The sequence below is a fragment of the Lissotriton vulgaris genome, chromosome 1_2 (genome assembly GCF_964263255.1).
Source record: "Lissotriton vulgaris chromosome 1_2, aLisVul1.2, whole genome shotgun sequence".
Classification (NCBI taxonomy): domain Eukaryota; kingdom Metazoa; phylum Chordata; class Amphibia; order Caudata; family Salamandridae; genus Lissotriton; species Lissotriton vulgaris.
The window spans coordinates 319,589,565-319,609,141 of NC_141686.1; the positions used below are offsets into that span (position 1 = coordinate 319,589,565).

At 49.1% G+C, this 19,577-nt stretch overlaps 1 protein-coding gene across 1 annotated transcript in view; it reads right to left on the reverse strand.

Moving 5' to 3' along the window:
- The window catches only part of SLC43A1 (solute carrier family 43 member 1), a 294,136-nt gene that overhangs the window by 161,699 nt on the left and 112,860 nt on the right, over positions 1–19,577 (reverse strand). The window contains exons 3-5 of the mRNA XM_086953367.1: positions 13,071–13,263; positions 6,573–6,628; positions 3,687–3,763 (exon numbers count right to left, since the gene is read on the reverse strand). Of these exons, the coding sequence (XP_086809493.1) occupies positions 3,687–3,763; positions 6,573–6,628; positions 13,071–13,263 (326 nt within the window). The remainder of the gene's footprint in view (positions 1–3,686; positions 3,764–6,572; positions 6,629–13,070; positions 13,264–19,577) is intronic.

Consider the following 19,577-nt stretch of genomic DNA (forward strand, 5'->3'; position numbering starts at 1 on the left):
AAGAGGGGGATATTCTCATGGTACAGAGGGGGATATTCTCATAGTACAGAGAGGGATATTCTCAGACTCCAGAGGGGGGTGGGGATATTTTCATAGTACAGAGGGGGATATTCTCATAGTACAGAGGGGGATATTCTTATAGTAAAGAGGGGGATATTCTCAGACTCCAGAGGAGGTTATTCTCATAGTACAGAGAGTGATATTCTCATAGTACAGAGGAGGATATTCTCAGACTCCAGAGGGGGATGTTATCATAGTACAGAGAGGGATATTCTCACGGGACAGAGGGGGATATTCTCACGGGACAGAGGGGGATATTCTCATGGTACAAAGAGGGTTATTCTCACGAGACAGAGAGGGATATTCTCATGGAACAGAGAGGGATATTCTCATAGTACAGAGGAGGATATTCTCATGGTACAGAGAGGGATATTCTCATGGTAAAGAGGGGGATATTCTCATGGTACAGAGGGGGATATTCTCATAGTACAGAGAGGGATATTCTCATAGTACAGAGGGGGATATACTCTTATAGTACAGAGGGGGATATTCTCAGACTCCAGAGGGGGGTGGGGATATTTTCATAGTACAGAGGGGGATATTCTCATAGTACAGAGGGGGATATTCTTATAGTAAAGAGGGGGATATTCTCAGACTCCAGAGGGGGATATTCTCATAGTACAGAGAGGGATATTCTCATAGTACAGAGGAGGATATTCTCAGACTCCAGAGGGGGATGTTATCATAGTACAGAGAGGGATATTCTCACGGGACAGAGGGGGATATTCTCACAGGACAAAGGGGGATATTCTCATGGTACAGAGAGGGATATTCTCATAGTACAGAGGGGGATATTGTCATAGTACAGAGAGGAGATATTCTCATAGTACAGAGGGGATATTCTCACAGGACAGAGGGGGATATTCTTATGATACAGAGAGGGATTTTACCATAGTACAGATAGGGATATACTCAGAGTACAGCGGGGGATATTCTCATAGTACAGAGAGGGATGTTATCATAGTACAGAGGGAGATATTCTCATAGTCCAGAGAGGAATGTTATCATAGTACAGAGGGAGATATTCTCATAGTACAGCGGGGGATATTCTCATAGTACAGAGAGGGATGTTATCATAGTACAGAGGGAGATATTCTCATAGTCCAGAGAGGAATGTTATCATAGTACAGAGGGAGATATTCTCATAGTACAGCGGGGGATATTCTCATAGTACAGAGAGGGATATTCTCATAGTACAGAGGGGGATATTCTCATGGTACAGGGAGGGATATTCTCACGGAACAGATGGGGATATTCTCATAGTACAGAGGGGATATTCTCATAGTACAGAAGGGGATATTCTCATAGTACAGAGAGGGATATTCTCATAGTACAGAGGGGGATAGTCTCATGGTACAGAGAGGTATATTCTCACGGAACAGATGGGGATATTCTCATAGTACAGAGGGGGATATTCTCACAGGACAGAGGGGGATATTCCCATAGTCCAGAGGGGGATATTCTTAGAGTACAGAGGGGGATATTCTCATAGTACAGAGGGGGATATTCTCATAGTACAGAGGGGGATATTCTCATAGTACAGAGGGGGACATTCTCATAGTACAGAGAGGGATATTCTCACGGGACAGAGAGGAATATGCTCATGGTACAGAGAGTGATATTCTCAGAGTACAGAGGGGGATATTCTCACGGGACAGAGAGGGATATATTCTCATAGTCCAGAGGGGGATATTCTCATAGTACGCAGAGGGATATTCTCAGAGTACAGAGAAGAGGTGTTCTCATAGTACAGAGGGGGATATTCTCAGAGTACAGAGGGGGATATTCTCAGAGTACAGAGGGGGATATTCTCATGGTACAGAGAAGAGATGTTCTCTTAGTACAGAGGGGGATATTCTCATAGTACAGAGAGGGATATTCTCACAGGACAGAGGGGGATATTCTCATAGTAAAGAGAGGGATATTCTCATAGTACATAGAAGGATATTCTCATAGTACTGAGGGGGATATTCTCATAGTACAGAAAGGGATATTCTCACGGGACAGAGGGGGATAATCTCATAGTACAGAGGGGGATATTCTCATAGTACAGAGGGGGATATTCTGATAGTACAGATGAGGATATTTTCATAGTACAGAGGGGGATATTCTCCTAGTACAGAGGGGGATATTCTCATAGTACAGAGGGGGATATTCTCATAGTACAGAGAAGAGATGTTATCATAGTACAGAGAGGGATATTCTCATAGTACAGAGGGGGATATGCTCATAGTACAGCGAGGGATATTCTCATAGTACAGAGGGAGATATTCTCATAGTACAGAGGGGGATATTCTCATAGTACAGAGGGGGATATTCTCATAGTACAGCGGGGGATATTCTCATAGTACAGAGAAGAGATGTTATCATAGTACAGAGAGGGATATTCTCATAGTACAGAGGGGGATATGCTCATAGTACAGCGGGGGATATTTTCATAGTACAGAGGTGGATATTCTCATGGTTCAGAGGGGGATATCTCATAGTACAGAGGAGGATATTGTCATAGTACAGAGAAGAGATGTTATCAATCATAGTACAGAGAGGGATATTCTCATAGTACAGAGAAGAGATATTCTCAGAGTAAAGAGGGGAATATTCTCATAGTACAGAGAAGAGATATTCTCAGAGTAAAGAGGGCGATATTCTCATAGTACAGAGAAGAGATGTTGTCATAGTACAGAGGGGGATATTCTCAGACTACAGCGAAGAGATATTCTCAGAGTACAGAGGGGGATATTCTCATAGTACAGAGAAGAGATGTTATCATAGCACCGAGGGGGATATAATCTCATAGTACGGAGAAGAGATGTTATCATAGAACAGAGGGGAATATTTTCATAGTACAGAGGAGGATATTCTCATAGTACATATGGGGATATTCTCAGAGTACAGAGGGGGATATTCTCATAGTACAGAGAACAGATATTGTCATAGTACAGAGGGGAATATTCTCAGAGTACAAAGGTGGATATTCTCAGAGTAGAGAGGGGGATATTCTCATAGTACAGAGAAGAGATATCCTCATAGTAAGGAGGGGGATATTCACATAGTACAGAGGGGATATTCTCATAGTACAGAGGGGATATTCTCATAGTACAGAAAAGAGATATTCACATAGTACAGAGGGGGATATTCTCATAGTACAGAGGGGGATATTCTCATAGTACAGAGGGGGATATTCTCAGACTACAGAGGGGGATATTCTCATAGTACAGAGAAGAGATGTAATCATAGTACAGAGGGGGATATGAGTACAGAGGGGGATATTCTCAGACTACAGAGGGGGATATGAGTACAGAGGGGGATATCCTCACTAAATGGAATAAAGGGAAAAGTGCTGATGGTGTCATCTCAGACTACAGTGTCAGGGACATATCCCTGGCTTTCAGGAATCAGATCATTGGGCAGTAGGTATAGAACACTCCTGCCGCTGTAGGTGCTTTGCACTTTTGTAGAGCTCCTAGGCTGCTAATAAACACATTTCTTGCCTGAAGACTTCCACCCTCACAGGGGACTCCTTTTCTTGAGCGTCCCCTCAGACTCCGTCTGCACTCACTCACATCTCCAGTGCTTATAAGTAGGACGACTCACGCGCAATAAAATGAGTACAAAATAAAACTCACAGTGAGGGAAGTGAAGGTGAGGCAGATCCCTCCAAAGCCGTTGAAAGAGAGGGCCAGGAAGATGATTGGAGCGAGAACTGCAAAAGAGAAAGATGTATGAGGGTTCAAGGACTCAACTGGTAGAGAGCCACAGACTATGGTAAAGAACTGCAGGACACAGAGAAGTGTGAGGGCACAGAGAATCTACAGCCAGAGAGGCAGGCTGTGAGAGAAAACTGCAGGAGAGTGAGAAGTATGAGGGTGCAGAGAATCTACAGAAAGAGAGGCAGGCTGTGGGAGAAAACTGACTTCAGGAGAGAGAGAAGTGTGAGGGCACAGAGAATCTACAGCCAGAGAGGCAGGTTGTTAGAGAAAACTGCAGGAGAGAGAGAAGTATGAGGGTACAGAGAATCTACAGAAAGAGAGGCAGGCAGTGGGAGAAAACTGACTCCAGGAGATAGAGAAGTGTGAGGGCACAGAGAATCTACAGCCAGAGAGGCAGGTTGTGAGAGAAAACTGCAGGAGAGAGAGAAGTATGAGGGTACAGAGAATCTACAGAAAGAGAGGCAGGCAGTGGGAGAAAACTGACTCCAGGAGATAGAGAAGTGTGAGGGCACAGAGAATCTAAAGCCAGAGAGGCAGGTTGTGAGAGAAAACTGCAGGAGAGAGAGAAGTATAAGGGTACAGAGCATCTACAGAAAGAGAGGCAGGCTGTGGGAGAAAACTGCAGGAGACAGAGAAGTGTGAGGTTACAGCGGGAGAGGCAGACTTTGGCAGAAAACTGTAGGAGACAGATACGTTTGAGGGTACAGAGAATCTACAGCCAGAGAGGGAGGTTGTGAGAGAAAACTGCAGGAGAGAGAGAAGTATGAGGGTACAGAGAATCTACAGAAAGAGAGGCAGGCAGTGGGAGAAAACTGACTCCAGGAAAGAGAGAAGTGTGAGGGCACAGAGAATCTACAGCCAGAGAGGCAGGTTGTGAGAGAAAACTGCAGGAGAGAGAGAAGTATGAGGGTACAGAGAATCTACAGAAAGAGATGCAGGCAGTGGGAGAAAACTGACTCCAGGAGAGAGAGAAGTGTGAGGGCACAGAGAATCTACAGTCAGAGAGGCAGGCTGTGAGAGAGAACTGCAGGACACAGAGAAGTGTGAGGGCACAGAGAATCTACAGCCAGAGAGGCAGGCTGTGAGAGAAAACTGCAGGAGAGAGAGAAGTATGAGGGTACAGAGAATCTACAGAAAGAGAGGCAGGCAGTGGGAGAAAACTGACTCCAGGAGAGAGAGAAGTGTGAGGGCACAGAGAATCTACAGCCAGAGAGGCAGGCTGTGGGAGAGAACTGCAGGAGACAGAGAAGTGTGAGGGTACAGAGCATCTACAGAAAGAGAGGCAGGCTGTGGTAGAAAACTGCAGGAGACATAGAAGTGTGAGGTTACAGCGTGAGAGGCAGACTTTGGCAGAAAACTGTAGGAGACAGATAAGTGTGGGGGTACAGAGAATCTACAGCCAGAGAGGCAGGCTGTGAGAGAAAACTGCAGGAGACAAAGAAGTGTGAGGGCACAGAGAATCTACAGCCAGAGAGGCAGGATGTGGTTGACAACAACATGAGATAGAGAAGTGTGAGGGCACAGATAATCTACAGCTAGAGAGGGAGGCTGTGGGTGACAACAACAGGAGATGGAGAAGTGTGAGGGCACAGAGAATCTACAGCCAGATAGGCAGGCTGTGAGAGAAAACTGCAGGATACATAGAGGTGTGAGGGTACAGAGAATCTACCGCGAGAGAGGCAGGCTGTGACAGAAAAACTGCAGGGGACAGAGAGGTGTGAGGGCACAGAGTATCTACAGCGAGAGAGGCAGGCTGTGACAGAAAAACTGCAGGAGACAGAGAGGTGTGAGGGCACAGAGAATCTACAGCGAGAGAGGCAGGTTGTGACAGAAAAACTGCAGGGGACAGAGAGGTGTGATGGCACAGAGAATCTACAGCGAGAGAGGCAGGCTGTGACAGAAAAACTGCAGGGGACAGAGAGGTGTGAGGGGCACAGAGAATCTACAGCGAGAGAGGCAGGCTGAGGGAGAAAACTGCAGGAGACAGAGAAGTGTGAGGGCACAGAGAATCTACAGCGAGAGAGGCAGGCTGGGGGAGAAAACTACAGGAGACAGAGAAGTGTGAGGAGGGAACTGAAGTGAAGGAAGAGGTGTGAGGGTACAAGAAATGAACAGCAAGAGAGACGTCAACTATAGGAGTGGACTTAGGTAGAGGAAGGTGTGTGGAAGCTTAAGGTATCAACAGGGACAGACAGACTGTGGAAGAGAACTGCAAGAGAGTAAGAAGTGTGAGGGCTCGAGCAATCAACAGCGAAAGAGAGACACTGACTAAAGGAGAGAACTCAAGGGGAGGAAGGTGAGTGAGGGCACAAGGAATCCACAGTGAGAAAGAGAGGGCCAGTGGGTGAGAACTGAAAGAGGAAGAGATCTGTGAAGGGGCAAGGAATAAACACCAGGAGGGATACAGAGTGATAGAGAACTTGAGGTGCAGGCGATGTGTGAGGGTGCAATGAATCAAAGGTGAGAGAGGCACCGATAGATAGGAGAAACCGGAAGGAGAGAGAGGAGTGTGAGGGTCCAAAGAATCAGCAGCGAGAGAGACAGAGGTCGTAGGAGGCAAGTGCTAGAAAGATGAGTGACAGGAACACGAACCAATAGAGAGAGTCAGAGGGGAGAAGAAGGAATGAAAAAAGAAGACGAGGTGAAGAGATGGGAAGGGGGTCAATGGACGGGAGGGTGATGAGGGGAAAGGGAAAGGAGCAGACGGATGAAAGAAGAGAGACAGAGACAGAGAAGGGGGAGGGATACTCCTGCACTGAGGGAGGGGGGGGCTGCACAGGCTCGGCGACCACTCTTACTCACCCAGGGGGTCGTAGGCAGCGAGGGCCATCAGCGCACAGGAGAGGGCGAAGCTGGCGCTGTGGAGAGAGAGAAACAGCATGAGTGGTCAGCAGGTGCTTCAGGGGGTCTCGGGGCGCTAGGGGTTGTCTCGAGAGGGCATGTCACTCTTCCTGTCACTGGAAGCTCTCTGCCATGAGGGACATGCCCCTCGCTGTCACTACCTGGGAGAGCCTCTCTCATCTGAAGAGTCTCCGGAGATTCAAGGGTTTTATGTGCTTCAAACATGGGCAGTGTCTGTCTGAACCCTATCGCAAGACACCAGCTCAATGCACTGCCCTCATACTTTCTAAATCCACACTGTGAACGTTGCTAGAGCAGGAGGAGGTAGTTTGTTGCACATGTGTCTCTTCTAAAAGTTCCAACCTCTGAGTCAGTTGTAATCTGAACGAAGTGAGTAGGCCTGGGCCGTGAACTTCGCTGCGTTCGCAGAGGTTGTGGAGTTTTTTGTATTCCACACCCTGCAGAGCTCGCGGAGTGCAGAAAACTTCGCTTCGTAATGTGCAGCAGAGTTTTTTCTCCCCTCGCGATTTTCGAACAGTAAGTTTGCAAGTGTGAACTGCAGCTCGGGTAGAATTTCTACCCGAGCTGCAGAAATACCAGCAAAAACTGCAGTTCGCACTGCACTCCGCCATTAGCAGAACTTCACAGAGTTTTTTTATAACTTCGCGGAGTTCCGCATTACAAAATTGTGCAAACTACGCCCAGGCCTAGAAGAGAGACGACTCCTCGGACATTCAGAAAGAGCTTGGCCAACCTCATATCCCTTCCACAAAGACGCAACGCCTAAAATAGGCACATGAGGAACTCTAAAACAACATTCTTCCAAAACCAATCAGACACAGCAGCTAATCGACCAATTTTTTTCTCGAAATTAATAGAAACCAACAAACGATCTGAAAGCACCTCCTAACTATGAAACTTTTGCCGCCTTCTTCAATGAGAAAACCACAAAAATCCCTACTGACATCCAGATCGCTCTCGAACTACTTCCACGCAAACCCCTCATACACCCGCCCATTCGATCTTCAAGCATGCCCCAATAATCCACTCATCCCAACCATAAATAGCGCCACCTGGGCTAGCTTCAAGACCCTTGATGAGACTGGCACTCAAATCTATTGACCTCTTTGAAATACTCCAACCAGGTCGGCGATACCCTCCCTTCGAAACTCTTGAATGAGTCCATCACCTCCTACTCCAGTTATGGACTATGATAATTAATGCCCCACTCACCCAAGGCTCGTTACCGGACTGCCTCAAAAGTGCCAGGTCACCTCTATCCTAAAGAAACCCAACTCCGATGAACCCCACCCCAATAATTGTCCGACACTTAAAAAATATGTGCACTTACAGTTTCAATATCACATCGAACAATTCCAACTCCTTGACCACTGTCAATCTGTCTTCTGATTGGGTGATAGCACGAAACTGCCATGGTCCACATTGTCGCCCAGAATGAACCTTGCCTCCTGATCCATCTGGATCTGTCAGCCCCTTGTACACCATCAACCATGCGACCCTGCTCGACCTTCTAGAACATAGGCTGGGCCTCGCGGGCACTGTACCAAAATGGCTCTACTCTTTTATACACAACAGATTTCAGCGCATTCTAATCAATAACACTCTTCTAATCAATAACACTATTTCCAATCAGTCTCCCTTATCACTGGGCGATCCCCAAGGCTCTATCTTCTCCCAGACGCTGTTTAACCCTTATGTGGAGCCGCTAACTGAAATCCTCGAACTCTCCCACATCGCATACCACATGTATGCTGACGACACTCAACTATACTTGAAAATCTCGTCCCTTGAGGACATCTACACCCTCAACAACACCCTAACACTAATGCAACATCGGTCGACTCGTAACCACCTCAAGCTCAATGCCCTCAAAACTGAATACCTACCGATCCCTCCACTCTCCTTCACTACTATTGCCAAAGACCGGCACCCTCTTCTCAACGCCTTGAATTGCACCCCATGCATCGTTGACTCTGCCAAATCCCTGGGCATAACATTGGACAAATACCTCTCCATGCAAAAACACATCAGGTCCTCAGTGTGAGAGCAATTTGTTGGAAAGCGCTATTACCAGAGGAGCTAACCATCCCTTGCATATCCTTAGGAAACTAAACTATATGGCATATTTACAAGCGGCAGCGATAATTATCGCTGCCCGCGCTTAGCGAGGAAATAGTTATCGCTAGCTATCGCAGAAAATTATGGACATGCTAGCAGTATTAACAACGCATAGCGCAACAGTGATAATTTCCCAGCGATAGCGGTGTTTTCCATGGAACATCTCTGGTTTTCCAGCGATGTTCCATAGAAAACGGCGATAACCTTGCTGATACGACCCTGTGGTCGTATCAGCATAATCCACCGCCAATGATAAGTATAGCTAAGTCTGCATTTAAGCAGACGTTAGTTTTTGGTGAAAACATCGTTTTTCTCCAAAAACGAACGTCTGCTTAAATGCTGGGGCAGCCTTGTAAATATCGCGATGTGCACATCTGCGATATTTGCAAGGTTGTACTGCTCAGTGAACCCACTTTGCATCTCATTAGAAATGCAAAGGAGGTGTAGGGTAAAAGGGTGCTAACAAGCACTGATGCATGTTATCACCCTCTTGTAAATAGGGCGATATTTTTATCTCGACTTTTTTGGCTTTAAAAGCCAAAAAAGCAGAGATATGGCCCTTGTAAATATGCCCCTAAAACCTTTCCTCCCTGAAGACCTCACAACTGTGGTTCATGGACTTGTTGTATTGGAATTAGACTGTGGTAGCTCTACCCTGGCGGTCCTCCCAAAACCTCACTTGCACCACCGAAGGCCGCACTGAATGCAGCAACTGGCTCATCACAGGATCAAAAATAGTGAGGATATCACCCGACCACCTAGCCTCGATGGTATGATTCATGTCAAGATTGCATGCATGACCCACAAAGCGCTGCACCACAAGACCCCCACCTACTTGACCCAGAAACTGGCCCTATTGGGTGGAAACAGATCCTCGGGACGCATGGGTTCCCTACTACTTAAGCCACAAAAATAAGAAAGATAACCTTAAAGTGATCCTTCTCTGGAATTGCCCCAAAAATCTGGAACTCTCTCCCTACGGAACTCAGATGCAGGCCATCCACACCCCTCTTCAGGAAGGAAGTAAAACATTTTCTTTGCAACAAATTCCTCTCTCAAGGCCCAATTCACAGAACTAACTTAAGACAAAATCCTAAACTTACGAACATTTTGGTATTCACAGAAGTTAGGACTCCTAACTCTACTACTCCTAAACTGAGAAAAATCCTAAATCTAAGACTTTCGGTATTCACAGTAGGCATTTAGGAGTCCTAAAGTTAGGGGTCCTAACTTCTGTGAATACCGAAATGAGTAAGTGCATTCTGTGAATACCAAAATGGTAGTAAGTTTAGAATTTTGTCTTAAGTTAGTTCTGTGAATCGGGCCCTCACTGAGGACCTGTCTTGGATCCGACTCATCGGTTCGTTTCCGTTCGCCGATTTGTCATTTGCTACTATTTGCTTCAGAATATGTTTGCGGCCCCCTCCTATGCTATACTAGTGGACCCCTTTCTCCCGGCCTTCCATTATCATATGTATATATATATTTATTGTACTGTAATGTTTTTATATTGCTTCCTATCCCCTATCACGTTCCTTTGTACAGTTTCTGTAGGTGCTCTGCCACCCTGATGGGTTACGTTCGCGCTATATAAAACTCTGAATAAATAAATACATAAATATCTCGCCTTCCAGCTCCTGCAAGGCGTATTCTGCTTGAACTGAGTCTCTTGAAGGCGCGCATGATACAAGCAGCATGAACATAACAGAACATAAGAAAAATGAAATGCCAAGTGCCACACATAACCCAACTACTGGCCGAGGAATAAACTTGCACGAAAAAATTACATTTGTCCTTACTCTTAAAAACAGAACATCATGTTATTTTATGAGCAAATTCGAGGGTAATTTGTAGCGACAACATATGCCATAGCAGACAACACAGTAGTAAGGTTCAGCTGCACCCCCCCCCAGCCCCTCCAGTCAACCAATGAACCACCAGCACAAACATTTCATTTTAATGAAATCAACAGGAGATAGTCGGTGCAAAAAGTTAAGAGCCAGATTAGAACAATGGTCGACTTTAAGGTAAGGATTTATGTGAGATCAGGTCAGAGTTTTAGCAAGGGGTAGAATTAGACTCGAGATAAAGGCTGCGGTCAGGGAAACGATCAGACTATAGGCTGGAGAAAGGGACAGGGTCGCGACTGATTGGGCGGGGTCAGGGGGAAGGACAAGCTATCATAGGATGGGGTTTAAGGTTATGCATCCATTATCTGGATACTTGGTAGTCATGTGCTTGCGTAAGCCTGGGCAGTGAACTTCGCTCCGTTTGTGGAGTTTGCGGAGTATTCTGCACTCCGCACTCAGCGGAGTGCAGAAAACTCTGCTTCGCGATGTGCAGCAGAGTTTTTTCCCCGCTCGCGATCACAAAAAGGCTGGGTGGATGAGTAAGTTTACGATCGCGAACGGTAAGTTCACGAGCGCAAGCTGGCACTCGGGTAGAGTTTCTACCCGAGCGGCAGGAATACCAGCACAAACTGCACTTCGCACTACACTCCGCCAATTGCGGAACTTCAAAGAGTTTTTTTGTAACTTCGCAGAGTATCACGTAGCAAAGCTCTGCACACAACGCCCAGGCTGTCCATCCACACCTAGGCATCCTTCGATCCTCCACCTCATGGGGACGGTGATCATAGAAGGGTCGAATGCCTCTTGGAAGTATTCATTATATGTGTGCCCATCCATCTTCGGGGGTGACCCATCTAGAGTCTTAGTGGATTCAAAAATTTCAGAATGTAAGAATCTTAGAGGCACACAGGGGAGAACGTCTAGACAGAATCCATCCCGGTGTGGGTACAAATTCTTGGTGGACCCCGGGGTAAGGTGATGATTTACCTGAGGGAACAGAAGAGATAAACGAAGGAAGGATGCGACTATTGCTGATGGCATGGCGAACTATTCGTAATATCAAGAGTTGAGTTCAGTGAAGACTAAAGAGCTGAGGAGAGCAAGACACGAAGATAGGTCACAGCGTGCAGAACATCTTGGTAGGTGCAGTCAAGGGGTTGGGTGTGAGGCGGGGGCGAGTCTTCACAGGGATGCCGCCCACCCAACACTGCAGGACACCTTAGTAGGGGCAGTCAAGAAGTTGGGTGTCAGGTGTGTCTTCACAGGGATGCAGCCCACCCGGCACTCAGAAGAACATCTTGGTAGGTGCAGTCAAGGGGTTGGGTGTTAGGCGGGGGCGGGTCTTCACGGGGATGCAACCCACCCAACACTGCAGGACACCTTGGAAGGTGCAGTCAAGGCGTTGGGTGTTAGGCAGGGGCGGGTCTTCTCAAGGATGCAGCCCACCCAACACTCTGCAGGACACCTTGGAAGGTGCAGTCAAGGCGTTGGGTGTTAGGCAGTGGCGGGTCTTCTCAAGGATGCAGCCCACCCAGCACTCTGCAGGACACCTTGGAAAGTGCAGTCAAGGCGTTGGGTGTTCGACTGGTCTTCACAGGGATGCTGCCCACCCAACACTGCAGGACACCTTGGAAGGTGCAGTCAAGGAGTTGGGTGTTAGGCGGGAGCGGGTCTTCACGGGGATGCAGCCCACCCAACACTGCAGGACACCTTGGAAGGTGCAGTCAAGGCTTTGGGTGTTTGGCAGGGATGCAGGCTCTACCCTCTCTGCAGGACGCAGAGTGTTGGGTTGGTGGTCATCGGGAGCTTACAATCAGATTTCACCGGGATGAGTGTCTTGGTGAGCGGCTGGTGGTGTACAGAGGTGGCACATTAGCACTTTCCACCTTCCTGTGGCTATTCATAGGGGTGGCCTTAGGCATGTGCAAGCTGTGCACCTGCACAGGGCCACCAAACCCCAGGGGCCACCATGCCAATATATATCCTTTGAGGATGGATACATATTTACATGGCGGCCCCTGGCAGGGATTTGGCGGCCTCTGGCTCTGTTTTACTTCCAAACACCCTGACCCACCCCTCCCCCCCCCCCTCTTCACTGGCCTCCGCGTCTGCGTTCCCTACCCACTGCTGGCCACGCCGTGTGTCACAATGCCCTCCTCCTCCTTAATGCTATCGTTCTGAGACGAATTCAGAAGGGTAGGAGCAGCCGCAGGTACTGGTCATCTAACGCCTTTTCTGGACGTTTTATTAAAACACCTTCCTGAGCTCCGGGGGGTTCCGCCCTGCCAGGACCCCCTCTTTCGGGGCCCCCTACCTACGCTCCTTGCCCAGGGCCACCGTGAGCCTAGAGCCGCCCCTGCTATTCAGAAAGATTATTTCGCATTGTAACAAACCAAAGACTGGGAAAGACCACCCATACAGCCTAGAAGCCCCATCAGCGCCTCTCAACAGGGCTGAGCACCCCTCTTACCTGCCCACGAGACGCAGCGGCCGGGGTCCGTATCTGTCCATGAGGATGCCGAGAGGCAGCGTCGCCGCACTCAGCAAGAAGGATCCGATGGTGAACCCCAAGTTCAGCATCTCCTCCTGCTTCACACAGGTTGGCCACTCATGGGGGGTCGAGGCGTTCGCAGAAGCCCCCGCTGAGGTGCTGGAGTTCTCATCTGTGAGGAGAGAGTGGGAGAGAATTCTTAACCAGAGGCCACAGAGCATCACACTGAAGCAAGGTGAGGGGTACACCATCAATGCCCTGCACCCCAAAACTACCAGAAGCCACTGAGCATCACACTGAAGCAAGGTGAGGGGTGCATCATCCATGCCCTGCACCCCAAAACTACCAGAAGCCACTGAGCATCACACTGAAACAAGGTGAGGGGTACATCATCAATGCCCTGCACCCCAAAACTACCAGAAGCCACTGAGCATCACACTGAAGCAAGGTGAGGGGTACATCATCAATGCACTGCACCCCAAAACTGGAAGAAACCATCCAATGCACTGACCTGGGGCCACAGTCTGCGTTTTCTTTCAACTTTTTGGAGTTCACAAAGATTTCAACGTTTTAAAAGAACTACACAAAGTTTCAGAGGAAAATTGTTTACAATTCTGAGCACCCCCAAAATCTGTCACACAACAAATGATTGATGCGCTGATGGAGCAGGACCTCCATATCACCCTTTCACGGTGAGGCAAGTTAAAGCGCAAAGGCTTGGCACCTGAAGAACGCCCACAAAAGCCCACCTTTGAGCAGTAGAAGGGTGGCACAGGTTGGAAGGCAGTACCTGCCCACCTTTGAGCAGTAGAAGGGTGGCACAGGTTGGAAGGCAGTACCTGCCCACCTTTGAGCAGTAGAAGGGTGGCACAGGTTGAAAGGCAGTACCTGCCTACCTTTAAGTAGTAGGAGGGTGGCATATGTTGGCCTGGCAGTAAATGCCTACCTCTGTATACTAGGTGTGTGGCAGAGCTTGGGCAGGCAGTACATGCGTACCCTCCATATCACTTGTGCTCACAGTTCAACAGAATCCCCCCACCCATCCTTGGCGTCAGCAGCTCACAGGGTTTGCGACCAAGTAGATAAGGAGGGCTGTGCGGGGAACTGATAACAGCAGAGTCCCCCAGAACTCAAGACCCCACCAGGCCGCCTTTTTCTGCCGTCCTGAAGGTCTGAGCAGTGACGTCATCACTGAAAAGCACCCCTCCCCCCCCGGCCCCCTCACACTGTGAAAACTCGAATCCATCCGCCATCTTCTCAGGCACGGCTTCCCACCTGCAATGCCCACCCTTAGGGGCTGAATGCCCAAGCCCCCTAACGCCAGTCATCTCACTGAAACAAAGCCCCCTGAGGTGAGGGACCATCGCCAGTGACCTCACTTCCTCTCTTGGCTGCAGTGCAGAACGATCAGTGACTGATCAACCTCAAACCGCTTGAATCCCCTCCAGGTTGCAGCATCTTCCCGTCTTCTTTATGGCGCTGTGATGCAACAGAGACAAGGGTGCGAGCTCTCTGGACTCAGGCCCTGGAACCCGCAACCAGGGGTGACCCCTTCTCATCGGTCACCTGCGCCAGGTATAATGTACGCAGGAAGGGCGTTCCAACGCAAGAAAGGGTCGTAGAAGTGACGCAGTGAAATCTGTGAGATGTCACTGCATCACTTCTAGAACGCAAATGCGTCAATATATTACACCTGCCTCACAGCAGGCATAAGACTGACGCAGGCCCTTTCACGTGGGACTTGCCCCATGTGAAATAACCCATTGCTGGAGTTGCGTCACTTTTGTGACACACTCCAGCAATGCGTCATTTTTACGCCTACAGATACGTCAGAAATACTGACGTATCTGTAATTCCTTGTGACATGATGCGTCATACTGTAAAATTTAACGCATCATTGGTGTCGCAAGGAGGGTGCAATGAAAAGTGATGCATCGCTGTTTTCTCGCAGCAATGCATCACTTTTCATAAATGAGGCCCCAAGTGTGCAAAGGATGTAACGCACCAGTCAACAACATACACACGATGCCAGAGGAGACCAATAGGAAACCAGAGCATCCGAGTAGATACTGCCCCAGGGCGCCGAGAAAAGACATCACACTTTGTATCAACCTTGTTAGGATGAAAGGCTGAGCTGTCATTGCTAGGGTTCAAAACTGAAATCTACTTATATCACACACAGTCTCATGTACAAAGTGTTTTTTAATCATTTCATCACAGTTGTGAAATATACAAATAGATAGTTCATGAGGAGTTTCCAGAGTAATAAATACCCTACACTATTACATAATGTGATATCCTTAAAAGTTCATAGAGCAGCATCTTGAAAGCAACAGTTTGCATAGTACTAGATATTAAACCCATAATACCAGCGTTCGCCATTAAATACATTCCCCAGAAAGAGACAGTGATTACCTTGAATATTACATAATAATTTATCCGTAAAAGTTAATAAACCAATAATGAATTAAAAGGTAGCAATTTGTTTTGATACTAGATGTTAAGACCGTAAGAAGCAGCATTCGCCATTAAATGATCGGCAGGGGTCTGTTGTCGGATCTTTCCTCCGTCCACCTATAGATTCTGGGGTTAACGCTACCTTTATTTTTAGGGACTGGTCTAAAAACCTTTCTATTTCCTTCATCAGGGGTTCTAGGCTAGGGCAGGTTTAGAACATATGTATTTGATCTGCTTCTATGAAACTACCGCGGGGGCATCTGGTCCCTTCCTGCCCTCCCCCTGCTGTGCTATTTCAGGCCTGTGCTATTTCAGGCGGAGTATAATACAATGCGAAGATTCAGTTTTAAAGTGCTGTTCTTGCAATCCAGCTGAGCACAGAATGGTCTTCCCTAGCTCCAGGGAGTCTAAAAATCTACCCCAATCAATATTTAGCTTGTTTTCCCATTTTCCATCTTGCTTCTCAAGATCATCCTGTTTCAGCTGTGATAATTCTGCATAAATAGGTCCGATGGTGCAGCCCTCATTGTCCCTAACCACCTCCATGATGTGGGCTTTGCTTAAGCCCTTTAGTCCCCCTTTCTTTTTCACTAAAACACTGTGTATTTGTAGATATTTGAAAAAATCTCTCCTGTCAATTCCAAATTTAGCTTGTATATATTCAAATGACTGGATTCCATCCAAACCCATAAGATCTCCTGTCTTCCGAATTCCCAAACTCTCCCATCTTGCCATGATGTTATCTTGAAAGATTTCTGGGAACATTTCTGGTTTGTATACGTCTGGCGACCCTGCTCTGCTCCACCGGACCAGTCAGTTCGGATACGTCTGGCGACCCTGCTCTGCTCCACCGGTCAGGTCATATACGTCTGGCAACCCTGCTCTGCTCCACCGGTCAGTTCGTATACGTCTGGCGACCCTGCTCTGCTCCACCGGTCAGTTCGTATACGTCTGGCTACCCTGCTCTGCTCCACCGGTCAGTCATATATGTCTGGCGACCCTGCTCTGCTCCACCGGTCAGTTCATTTATGTCTGGCAACCCTGCTCTGCTCCACCGGTCAGTTCGTATAAGTCTGGCGACCGTGCTCCGCTCCACCAGTCAGTTGGTATACGTCTGGCAACCCTGCTCCGCTCCACCAGTCAGTTCGAATACGTCTGGCGACCCTCCTCCACTCCACCGGTCAGTTCATATACGTCTGGCGACCCTGCTCCGCTCCACCAGTCAGTTCGTACACGTCTGGCGACCCTGCTCTACTCCACCGGTCAGTTCGTATATGTCTGGCGACCCTGCTCTCCTCCACCAGTCAGTTCGTATCTGTCTGGTGACGGTCAGTTCGTACATGTCTGGCGACCCTGCTCTCCTCCACCAGTCCATTCGTATATGTCTGGCGACCCTGCTCTTCTCCACTGGTCAGTTCGTATACGTCTGGTGACCCTGCTCTGCTCCACCGGTCAGTTCATATACGTCTGGCGACCCTGCTCTTCTCCACCGGTCAGTTCGTATACATCTGGCGACCCTGCTCTGCTCCACCGGTCAGTTCGTATACGTCTGGTGACCCTGCTCTTCTCCACCGGTCAGTTCATATACGTCTGGCGACCCTGCTCTGCTCCACCGGTCAGTTCATATACGTCTGGAGACCCTGCTCTGCTCCACCGGTCAGTTCGTATACGTCTGGCGACCATGCTCTGCTCCACCAGTCAGTTCGTATACATCTGGCGGCCCTGCTCTGCTCCACTGGTCAGTTTGTATATGTCTGGTGACCCTGCTCTGCTCCACCGGTCAGTTCGTATACGTCTGGCGACCCTGCTCTGATCCACCAGTCAGATCGTATACGTCTGGCGACCCTGCTCTGCTCCACCGGTCAGTTCGTATACATCTGATGACCCCGCTCTGCTCCTCCAGTCAGTTCGTATACGTCTGGCGAACCTGCTCAGCTCCACCTGTCAGTTCGTATAGGTCTGGCGACCGTGCTCCGCTCCACCGGTCAGTTCGTATACGTCTGGCGACCATGCTCCACTCCACCAGTCAGTTGGTATACGTCTGGCAACCCTGCTCTGCTCCACCGGTCAGTTCATATACGTCTGGCGACCCTGCTCTGCTCCACCGGTCAGTTCGTATACGTCTGGCGACCCTGCTGCGCTCCACCGGTCAGTTCGTATACGTTTGATGACCCTGCTCTGCTCCACCAGTCCGTTCGTATACGTCTGGCGACCCTGCTCTGCTCCACCGGTCAGTTCATATACGTCTGGCGACCCTGCTCTTCTCCACCGGTCAGTTCGTATATGTCTGGCGACCCTGCTCTTCTCCACCGGTCAGTTCATATATGTCTGGCGACCCTGCTCTGTTCCACCGGTCAGTTCGTATACGTCTGGCGACCCTACTCTTCTCCACTGGTCAGTTCGTATATGTCTGGCGACCCTGCTCTGCTCCACCGGTCAGTTCATATATGTCTGGCGACCCTTCTCTGCTCCACCGGTCAGTTCATATACGTCTGGCGACCCTGCTCTGCTCCACCAGTCAGTTCATATATGTCTGGCGACCCTTCTCTGCTCCACCGGTCAGTTCATATACGTCTGGCGACCCTGCTCTGCTCCACCAGTCAGTTCGTATACGTCTGGCGACCCTGCTCTGCTCCAGCGGTCAGTTCGTATATGTCCGGTGGCCCTGCTCTCCTCCACCGGTCAGTTTGTATACATCTGGCGACCCTGCTCTGCTCCACCGGTCAGCTCGTATACGTCTGGCGACCCTGCTCTGCTCCACCGGTCAGTTTGTATATGTCTGGCGACCCTGCTCTGCTCCACCGGTCAGTTCATATATGTCTGGCAACCCTTCTCTGCTCCACCGGTCAGTTCATATACATCTGGCGACCCTGCTCTGCTCCACCAGTCAGTTCATATATGTCTGGCGACTCTTCTCTGCTCCACCGGTCAGTTCATATACGTCTGGCAACCCTGCTCTGCTCCACCGGTCAGTTCATATACGTCTGGCGACCCTGCTCTGCTCCACCGGTCAGTTCGTATACGTCTGGCGACCCTGCTGCGCTCCACCGGTCAGTTCGTATACGTTTGACGACCCTGCTCTGCTCCACCAGTCCGTCCGTATACGTCTGGCGACCCTGCTCTGCTTCACCGGTCAGTTCATATACGTCTGGCGACCCTGCTCTTCTCCACCGGTCAGTTCGTATATGTCTGGCGACCCTGCTCTTCTCCACCGGTCAGTTCATATATGTCTGGCGACCCTGCTCTGTTCCACCGGTCAGTTCGTATACGTCTGGCGACCCTGCTCTTCTCCACCGGTCAGTTTGTATATGTCTGGCGACCCTGCTCTGCTCCACCGGTCTGTTCATATATGTCTGGCGACCCTTCTCTGCTCCACCGGTCAGTTATTATACGTCTGGCGACCCTGCTCTGCTCCAGCGGTCAGTTCGTATATGTCCGGTGGCCCTGCTCTCCTCCACCGGTCAGTTTGTATACGTCTGGCGACCCTGCTCTGCTCCACCGGTCAGCTCGTATACGTCTGGCGACCCTGCTCTGCTCCACCGGTCAGTTCGTATACGTCTGGCGACCCCGCTCTGCTCCATAGGTCAGTTTGTATACGTCTGGTGACCCTGCTCTGCTCCACCAGTCAGTTTGTATACATCTGGCGAACCTACTCTGCTCCACCGGTCTTCTACGTTCCTTCCCATCAAGCCCCGCATAAACTGTAAAGCTCCAGCCCAATAATACAGTTTGAGATCTGGCACTGCCCAGCCTCCTCTCTCTCTTGTTAGTGTCAAGTATCTCAGTGCTCTCCTGGTTTTCTCGTGGGCCTAATTGAACCTATTATGCATATTTTCAAGCACATTGAACCATCGTTTCTCAAATTCTAAGGGTATAGCCCTGAAGACATAGAGCATTTTAGGCAACAAAACCATCTTTATTATATTGCACCGTCTGACAATGAATAGATGCAGATTGTGAATCCTGCCAAAGTTCCTTCTTTCCTTTTTGAATACCTGGCGCTGTATTTGCCTCCACCATTTGCCCCCG